Here is an 11,256-nt window from a genome sequence, read left to right on the forward strand (position 1 = left end):
GCTGTCTAATGAAACCAAACAACTACTCAAAGATAGAGACATGTCCTGGACCCTATATCATATCAACAAAACCCAAAACTCTCTTGAGACCTATCCTCACCTAAGAAACATAGCCAAAACCCAAATCAAAAGGAATAAAAGAATTTGCTATACTTAAATTACATCCATCATAACAATCCTCAAAAATTCTGGAGTAGTATAAAAAAAACTTCTTCAACCAGGACAGTCCTCAACTCATCCTCCCACCACCTACAATACCACAGATTATTTGGCCACCCAGTTTAACTTTTTCTTTACTACCTCCATCCTATCCCTCCAAAATTACTCAACCCACACACCTCCAGCCATCTCATCCCCACCGCCTAACAATTCCACTGCCTCTTCCATGGCACCCATCCAAACATCAACCATAACAATACTATTGCATAAATTAAAACCCACAACCCTTGCTATTGACCAGCTTCCAAACTTATACCTCAAGTTATCTGCTAATTCCATAGCCTATCATATTTCTATATTAATTAATAGATCAATCAAAGAACAATATATTCCCAAACTTTGGAAAACCTCATACATCATCCCTCTACACAAGGGTGTTGTATCAACTGAATTTACAAACAATAGACCAATAGCTATTCCATCTCCCCTGTCAAAAATCCTAGAAAAACATGTCCACACAGCTTGTGGGCTACCTAACTAATTACAAACTCCTAACTAACTCTCATCATGGTTTCTGGACTAACCATAGTATAAATACTGCCCTCCTTAGTTTCAAGGACACTATTAATCACATAAATAACAATGGCCAACAAGTAGCATCTACCTTTTTAGACATGTCCAAGGCATTTGAAACAGTGTCACACCATAAACTGTTAAATGAACTTGCCTTACTTAACCTATCCCACTCCACACTATCTTGGTTTCAAAGCTACCTCAAAGAGTGCCACCAAGCTGCCAAATGGAAAAATGGCCTATCCTTCCACATGCCAGTATTAGTAGGGGCCCCTCAAGGTTCAATCTTAGGCCCACTGCTCTTTACCGTCTTTACCAACAATCTGTATACTGCTACCATCCTGGCAACTACTATTCAATATGCAGATGATTCAACTGTAATATGTGCTGCTCCTTCACTGTCCCAGCTACAAGAAAAAACACAGAAATCCTTCACAGAAATATAATCCTACCTCTCCAGCCATCAACCTATATTTAATCCCAAGAAAACTAAACTCATTCCTTTCTCTAACAAAAATCCAACAGCACCCTTTGCTATCTTCTCGGCTAATAACACCAAAATAGAACCCACATCTCATACAAAACTTTTAGGTGTTGATAGTAACCTTAAATATGACAAACATATATCTGAAGTTATCAAGAAAACCTATATCAACCTTGGCACTCTCTACAGGCCCAAACAATTCCTCACCAATCCCACCAGGCCTGATATTGCTAGAACCCATCATCTCTCCACCCTGTTATATGCCTCACCAATCTTTACTAACCTGAGAAAATCTACCTTAGCTAAGCTGGAGGCATGCTATAACAAAATAGCCAAATTTGCCACAAATTCCCCACATAGGTCCCACCACTGTGCAGCACTCCACCAGCTCAGCTGGCTTGAACTATCCAATCTCCTTCATTTCCATTAAATATGTAGTGTCCATAATATCATTACCAAACCAGAAAACTGTCCTGCACTTCAAAACCTCATCCAGCCATACTCTAACCTCAGAATCCTAAGATCCACAGATAAATCCCTTCTTTCAGTCTCTAAATCTTATAACAGCTTTGGAGATGCCTTTTATTCTAATTACATTTCCAAAGTCTGTAACATCATTCCTCAAAACATCCTTAACACTACCAACTCCACTATGTTAAAAAAACTTCTTAAGACCCACCTAACCAACAACTGGCAGTGCTCTTGCACTGCCCCTGGCTAGAATATACCCACATTGTATACTCAGAAATCACCCTTTCTCCCTATATGACACTTACCATTCATCTGCTATTATAAGCAGTCATATTGGCAGGGGTTTATATCTGTTTGTATTGTATTAATTGAACATTTAGACTGGAAAATAATTATATAATTTTTTTGCCTTTACTAGATTGTAATAGGTTCATAGATTAGTACTAAGCTAACTGCTCTTGCGAGCCATTTTAAGCCTAGCCAATTGCCCCTTGTGAGACTCAAACCCTGCACCTTGTATTTGTAAGGTAAATACCTTAACCATTAGGCCACTCTCCCAACCCCTAGTTTACTACATGTAGATAGTTTTTCAATTTTAAATATTTCCTGCCTTCTCTTAAGATTGTAATAGTTTACTACATGTAACAAATGTGTGCTGATGTACTGTTGTATCTGTCTCTCAATGTATTCCTTTTTTTTGTACTTTACTGTTTGTACTTTTTGTGGAACTTTTTTTCCCGGGCCTCCACTGAAAACATGCTTTCAAACCAGTCGGACTATCCTGGTAAACAAATGTTAAATAAATAAATACAAATAAATAAATAAAATACGTGCAGGCTTGCACTGGTTGAAAAGGTTATCTATTTCCTACAGGTTACAAAATACAAGCACAATACATGGAGGAACTATTTATAAATCGAGGCTATAGCTCTTCCATGATCAAGAGCATTAGATCAGAGGTTCTGAACCATATTGAAGTGGTGGACGAACAACATACCATCCTGAGACATACAAAAGAGAACTTTAGGTCATACAAAAAGAATGAAGTAAGAGACAATCAAGTTAATTATATCGTCAGTTACACCAGTGACATTAATAAGATACAACAAGTTGTTAGCAACAACTGGCATATTTTAGCCACAGACCCTCAGACTAAGAACATCATTGGTAGATATCCAAGGTTCATATACAGGAACAGCAAAAACCTCAAGAGATTGTTATGTGACGACTCACACCTTAGGAGAACACATGATGTTCCTATACAAAATGTTACCTTTACCAAGAAGTTTGGCACTTATCCTTGCTATGACTGTAACAGATGTAAGTTCATCACTAAAACACAATATTTTCAACACCCTACTAGTAAGTACACTTTTAAACCATGGTTTTGGGCGAATTGTCATACCTCCAATGTGATATATCTCGCCAATTGCACTAAATGTGAGGCATTTTATGTAGGACTTACAAAGAGGAAACTCCATGAACGTATTTATAATCATCTATATGATATTCGCAAGTCCAATGATACCAATGCGTTAGCGAGACACATCATGGAGTTCCCTACGCACACATTTTGTTTTAGGGTTTTACAAATAGCTAAACAGGATGTTAGAGGTGGAGACAAGGAGAACAACCTTGCACTCATGGAACTCAATTGGATTCTAAGGCTGGGTGCACATATAGAACCAGGTATTAACAACCAAGTGTCGATTAAACCAGTCCTTGTATCCAAGAGATAGATTGGGGTTTATGGATTTTTTCCGTGTTCCCATTTTTTGGCACTTTTCATCCACTCGTTCTTCATCAATATTTTATTTTGTATCTATACACATTCTCCATATATCTGTTTTTATATCAGTGCAGCACATATACAAACTCATTGAATAAGATTGTTTTCATTAGTGGTAAGAACAACATGCATAAACATGAATATACTAATAATATATGCTGGTTTTGTATATACTTTATCCCTTAGTATATACTCTATTCTGTTGTCAATGGTTGAAACATTTATCTATTTATTCAGCAGAATGCTTACTTATTTATATTTTTGTTTTTAGTTATTAATGTTGAAGTATTAGTAATTCATTGATATATCAGTCATTTTTGACTGTATTAATTTATACATCTCAGAAGTAAATAAGGAAAGCAAATGAATATGATTAACATATATATTTTTGGTGCTTCATGCAGCACCTTAGATAAGCTGCACAAAATTATTAATTCCATTTTGTGTTAAAATGTATAGATTTATGAAATTTGCATGTACTTTTGTTTTTGTTTTTATTTTCATTTTTATTTTTATTTTCATTTTTATTTTTATTTTTATTGTCATGAGGTATAAATGAAAGTTACACATTGGTATTATGACACAACCACACATTTGAGATCATATTTAGAATCAGAGACCTAGTGTTTTTGTGTCTTATGAATTATGTTTAATATGTAATATTTATAATATTTATTGCCATTCAGTATTTATCAAACATTATTTTTAAAGTGTCAATTGTATTTATATATGGGTGACAGAATTGATAGTGTTATGTTCTAATGCAGATTCATATATTTTAATTACTATTCTAATCAATATATGCAAGAGAGTTTTTAAATATTCGTTTAACGCTGGTTTTGGCGTTATAGGAACCAGGCAACACTATTTTGTTGCTGGTTTTGTTTTATTTTGTGTATACTCCCTTTAAGCAGCTATTATGTTCTGGCTTGATTTATTTGTTTGACTTGTTTGAATTGATTTATTGATTGTAATTAATTGCTTAACGAGCACTTTCCCGCCTTCAAAATTTATATTTAAGCTGAGAAGGCACATTTATTATAATATCTGATGAAGCGTGGATGTCCACGCGAAAGCGCTCATGTCTGTCTCCAAATAAAAGATTTATCCTCCGTAAGTGCTACTAGTGTGTTTCGCTTGATATTCTACTGAATTGGTGTGCCTTTGGAGGTTCCTACGCGTTTTGATACTACACCTGCATTTTGTATTTTGTTCTCCAATTTTTGGTGAGGTATCATTCAGCGGGATCGCTACCTTTATCCTTGCCTATTTCCTACAGGTATGTGAAAAAGCAGCAGTGGGGATAGATTACACCTGAAAAAAATCCTTAAACTATTTGTCCTTCAGATGAGAAGTTAAACAGATTTCTTATCTGCTTAAGTTTTTGGAAGCTTGGGGGCATGTAGATGATGCCATGGCATCTGCTGAAAAGAGTAGTGGTCCCTATAAAATGTTTACATATTTGCAAATTTATAAATATACAATTTTCCATTTTTTTCTGTTACTATTATACAGTCATGCTTTATTACATCAAGGTTTTATCCTTATTAGACCCTAATTCCTTTTTCCATAACCACCTTCTGATTTTATTTAATATTGTTACAAAAATCCATTTTCCATTAAACATATCTTCATTTATCCTTTCATTCCATATACAACATTTTTATCTAGTCGTTTAATGTGTCCTTTACTTCTTTTTTTATAATACCCATATTTAATCACATTCATATTAATCTTATCTGCGTCTTTTATATCTTCAAAGAAATTTTCTTTACATCACTATTCACATAATTTCACTATTCATTTACATTTCAAAAACATATGCTCAAAAGTTTGATATTCCCTACAATGTAAACATATTCTTACACTTTTCTTTTTCTATGACATGTTTCCTTTCACTAGTAATTGTTCTATTAACAGCCTCCACAAAAAATCTCAAAATTCTACTTTATTTCCTTTTGCAAGATTTTCCCATGGTTTAACAATAATATTAATGTGGAAAATAAAAATGCTGACACTGAAAAGGAGAGGAAAAGCATGTAATTTGATTATAATGATACAATATTATTATTTATTTCCTTCTGTTAGACTTTCCCATGCTTTACATAATAATATTGTATCATTATAATCAAATTACATGCTTTTCCTCTCCTTTTCAGTGTCAGCATTTTTATTTTCCACATTAATATTTTTTTCTTGATAACATTCATCTCTTCATTTATACGTTCTTTTTCTCTTTTGTTCCTTTTTGTTATACCCTGACATTTATCATATTTCAGATTTTATAACTATTTTTTCATATTTTTCATTTATCCACTTCAACACGTTATATAAATTTAGTGAAGCAGCATATGCCAGTGAGTTAATTAACCCTAAACCTCCTTCTTCTTTATTTACATACAAAATTCCTCTTTCTACTGGATCTAGTATATAACCCAATATAAAATGCAAATAAATATTTGGAATATTTCCTCAAATATCGTTAGCAACATAAATACATTTGCTAAATACCATATTTTCCCATTTATACTGAATCTATCAAGTAAACCTTTTTCCTATTTATTTTCTAGAAAAAGTAAATTTCTTTTAACTCTTCTATTATTCTTCCCTTTGAATTCTACTTACATTCATATTCCAAAATTTATACCTAAACATATTTCTTTGTAAAAAATGTATTGCCTTTATCTTAACCATACCTAATCTTTTACTATTTTCTTTGTTTAAAGTTACCCTTATTACTTTTAAACACTCATTTAGGAAAAACATTAATTATTTTATCCAAGTCATTTTGTTTTTTGCAATTACTATAGTATCACCTGCATAAGTTAACAAAACTGGAATTCTTAACCCTTCAGGCATTATTTATCCAACCTCTTTCATTTCACAATTTATTTCACATAAATCACATTCATAACTACAGCAAAAAGTTTACGACTCATTGGACATCCCTACCTTACACCCTTCCTCATATGTACCTCTTTACTTAACTGACCATTTACTAGAATATTTACTTTATTATTGCTATGGGCAGACATACATCATTTCCTAATTTTCTAACTTATATTGCATTATTTCATTATCACCCATAAAATGTCATGTCCTATTGTATTGAATGCCTTCATAAGATCCCGTTTCATAAGTTTATCTTGTTCTCTTTTATTTATATCATCCACAGTCTCTCTCACTATCATTAATAACTGTTGACATCTTTCCCCTTTAAGCTATATATATTATCCTCCATAACACTTTGTATCTTAGTTTCATTTCTCTTCTGTATTATTTTCATATAGATCTTACAGTCATTATTATTAAGTACTATGAAGCTCCAGTTTTTAATTAACTTTTCCCCTCTTTCTTAGCAATAAATTTAAGTATTCTGCTGCAGTTGAAGCTATATTTACTTGTCGTAATACTTTATCTAACTCATATAAAGATGTCTCCTTTTTAAATTTTTATTTTATTGTGCTGAAAACATTTTTCTTCCCATATTATTTTCAATTTCTTCTTCCCTTTTTGAAACATTTCTTGTACATACTCTACTACAATATTCATAATTTATTCCTGGCTTCTTTATATTTCTCCTTTTACATTTCCCTCATTACATTACTATATCCCTTTACTAATATACTTCAGTATTACAATACTTCATCTCTTTTTTCCTTACAAGACATATTTTTTGCTTAAATAATAACTCCTTAAATTCTCTTGATTCCTTCTGTATAATTCCTTTTATTTAACAAAATATCCTCTATCATTATTTTCTAAATCTTGCACTGCACATATTATATATATATGTATATATATATATATATATATATATATATATATATATATATATATATATATATATAAATACACACACACACACACACACACACACACACACACACACACTCACCTATACTCTTCTTTGTCTACTTTTCTCACACCATACAGCCACTGTGAGAGACATTTTTTTATATTTTTTCTTAAATGTCATCCACAATTCAGGCCATATTTTTATAAAATGCTCTTATAGTAATATAACCTTTCCATAATTGTGTTATTAAGCTCTTTCCTCTTTCATTACACGTTTTTGCATTTAACCTTTTTATTTCTTTGCCTATGTTTATATATTCCTTGGTTTCCTTTATCTATAGCCATATTGTTAGATGATCAGACAAACCTATTACAGTTTCTCTCCCTCTTCTATAGTTAAGCCTTCTGATACAATGAAGTCATCTATTTTATTTCTGTAAATATCCTTTCTGTAAGTCCATGAATTTTTATCCCAAAGCATTAATTTACCGCATCTCATAACTCAGATATTGTTCTGACATCTGGTCATTTCTTTTTACACTAGCCTCTTAAACCACAATTGAAATCTCTTGTCACTATAATGTTCCTATTTATCACTAAATCTGAAGAACTAAACTTTCTTTTTTTTACATGTAACATAAGCATATAATGCTATAAAACTATAAACGTTTTATTTCCATTTTAAATCCACAATAGCCAATCTTCCCATTCTTACTAATTATATCTAATATCTCACTGCATTTTTTAGAATATACCCATTCCAGAACACCCATTTCCCGAATTCCAAATTATCCACCCCTATATATTTTTTCTTTTTGTAATCATTCTTCTTAAGAATCTTGTATCTTTTAGTACAATTATATCTACATCTCATTTATTTCACTATTCTTAACCCCCTATCCTTCTCACTATGTTCTTATTTGCATTTACAGAAAGCATACTAAAATGAATACTCTCCCTTTTCCTTAACTTTCTAGAAGTAATAATTCTATTTTATTTCTCATCCATTTCCTTTCTTTTTTTCTTTCATACTAATTTCTGTAAAGACTCTTTTCCTGTCTGTTATCCTTTTACCAACATAATTCTTATTTTCTCCTTTTACTACTTCCCAGTTTACATGTTCCTCATCACATATTTCAGAAAATTTGTTCAGTTTTGTCTCTTTTTTCTTTACTTTCCTTATTACAGTTTATATTTTCTTGCATTAAGACCCATTTCTCCAAAAATATAACATTTCTTTTTATCACAGTTATTCATCAGTTGTCATTCTTTTCCCCTCAACAATATGTTTTGAGTTGCCTCCAGTATTTTACCACACTATTTCCTTCAACAGGTATCATGCTTGGAATGTACATAATTGTGTCTATTTCTATATTTAAGACAATATTACAATCTCCACCCACAAGTCCATAAACCCTTTTTATCATAAAATATTACAATGTCCAGTACTTCTTTACATAAGGATTTCAAATGTCCTCTCAAAGTTTCTCTTTTTACTTCTGTTTAAAATCGTGCATAAATCTTTTTTGTTTCCCTGTTAAATGCTTTTACTACATACAAAATGAATATTCTCCCTTTTCCTTAACTTTCTAGAAGTTATAATTCTATTTTATTTCTCATCCATTTCCTTTCTTTTTTTCTTTCGTACTCATTTCTGTAAAGACTATTTTCCTGTCTGTTATCCTTTTTACCAACAATATTCCTCTTCAAGAGGAATCTTGATGAATGGATGGGGGATCGTAGGTTTACCCTGGGTATCACTTCTGTGTCACTGTTAGACAGAGGCACAGTATACTAACCTCGAAAAAGGGCATAGCAAAATTAATTTAAAATGGGTGGCGAAAGCCAAACACACTCTGGCTAGGCTTATAAATGCCCTTGGGCAGATAGCCTAGTATGAACCTATGAACCTATGAACCTATGTACCTATAAATTCCAGACTACAGTTCTTCTTCCTTCATATTCCCCAGAAAAAAATGGTCATTGCATAAACAATCTCATAGGTAATGTCACAAACTGTCTCTTTGTTTCTGAGAATAAATGATCTTACCTATTGGGCTTTTAAACCCAAAGGAAACATTAAGTTGTCCCAAATGTTATATCTATCCATTGTTTTTCTTCATTTTGAATCCTCACCAAATACTTCCACCTTACATTCTCCACTGCCTTTATTTATTTTCTGTTACTCCCCTTGCAGCTTCTTTCACTTTTTCTACATAGGAAGATTGCCTTTCCATCTCACAATTGTTCTTCAGGATGGACTCTGCTTCTTTTTACATTTTATCCATAATGTCTCCCCAGGAAACATCTTCTTCATTTTCTGGATCACTTTGCATCACCATCACCTTCCATAAATCATTCTGCAAACTTCCTGACTGGAACAGGATGTGTGCACTTACTCTGCTTCCAAAGCTGTGAGCAGGGGGAAGTTCCCCAATGCAATGGCCAAATTTCTCCTAGTATAATAAATACCATCTTGGGTCTCTTGAAAAGAAGCTACTAGGCTAATGAGACTAACCTGGTCAACAAAGGATAAATAAAATGCTATGAACTGGAAAATGTTCAGTTTTCACTTCCATATTTAGGTACAGAGCGATAGATAGCCTTGTTGACAGTATGCTTCAGCGATTAACTTATTTGGATTATTTTTATTCATTTTATATTGCCTTTGGTGATTAAAGAATTAGAAAGAAAAAAATCCAATAGATTATTACTGAAAAGAAAAAAACAGAAAGACATGTTTTTGTGCATGTGGCTAAAAAGCACAATTCCTCTAACAGTATACTTACAGGTGTTGCCTGCTTTACTTTATATACAATAACATATCCCATGCTGTATACAGAAAATTAATACAAATGTTAAATAGGTATACCTAGCTATAAATATGTTTTGGTAGACTTCCTTAACTGTTGATGCGAACAGAGCTACTTGAATAGTTTGCTGTCCAGTGTCTTCAGATCTAGTTTCATGGGACAGCCTTCAATGCTCTGTGTGCACAGCTCATTAGAAGCAGACTGTAAATGTCATAATTGAAAAAAATTATCAAAATTTTTGTACTGCATTTGTAGAAGCATGATCACGTACATATAATATGCAAAAATTTGTTTTTTTTATTATCAAGTAAAGAGAAAAGCTATTTTTTTTCAGTTCAAATAACTTGCTTCAATTGAATACTTATTTTTTTAAAAAATCTATTGCTGATCTCCATCTAGCTTGCCAGCAGTTATTTTGCGCCTTATTAATTTGGTTGTTGGCATCTAATTTTCCACATCCAATCAAAATAAATGTGCAAATTTTCCCAAAACCTACTTAGAGCAATCAAGCCAAATGATATCAGAACATGAATGCAACTATACATTTTTTATAAAGTTATGCTTTTATTTTCTGAGAAATAACAATGTTTAAAAAGGAATTCACAGCTTACCTTTCACAATGTCATTCATTGTAAATGTTGAGATGATAGGTTGTTCTAATGATGTGTGGTTAATTTTGCAGGTAATATATGAGTCTATTGTTGCTTGAACAGTGATGTTACTTTGTACTTGGTATGTTTTGTGTGCACCGTATGAATGGATGTCTGGTTTGGATCCAGGAAGCTCCATGTTATTTTGCCACCAAGTAAGATATATATTTTCTGGGTAAAATCCTGTAGATACACAGCTTAGTACCACACTTGAGTTAATTTTAATTCCCTCTTTTGGTCCAGAGACGGATGGAGGAGAAGGTTCTGATAAAAAAAAAGTTAATGCAATGAATTAATATATCAAACGACGATAATAAATGTTGACTCACTGAATTCAAAGTTTTCTGGTTATGAAATCAAGATTCTGATTTATTTATATTTTAAATGTAGAGAAAAAAAATCACATAGTTTCCTACAATCAGAAGTTAATAGGATAACCATGTTATATCCTTAGAGTTGGGTATATTTCCATCAAAAAGTAAAGACAACATGGAGAAATAGCATTATCTACCTTATTGC

General features: G+C 32.3%; 1 protein-coding gene across 1 annotated transcript in view; it reads right to left on the minus strand.

Moving 5' to 3' along the window:
• Nucleotides 1-10,997, minus strand: part of LOC122810804 (tyrosine-protein phosphatase non-receptor type substrate 1-like) — a 50,999-nt gene extending 40,002 nt beyond the window's left edge. The window contains exon 1 of the mRNA XM_044082365.1: nucleotides 10,699-10,997. Coding sequence (XP_043938300.1) covers nucleotides 10,699-10,876 — 178 coding nt within the window. The 5' untranslated portion in view covers nucleotides 10,877-10,997. The remainder of the gene's footprint in view (nucleotides 1-10,698) is intronic.
• Between the last annotated feature and the right edge of the window lie 259 nt (nucleotides 10,998-11,256).

The sequence above is a fragment of the Protopterus annectens genome, chromosome 9.part0 (assembly GCF_019279795.1).
Source record: "Protopterus annectens isolate FY-2018-M chromosome 9.part0, PAN1.0, whole genome shotgun sequence".
Lineage (NCBI taxonomy): Eukaryota > Metazoa > Chordata > Ceratodontiformes > Protopteridae > Protopterus > Protopterus annectens.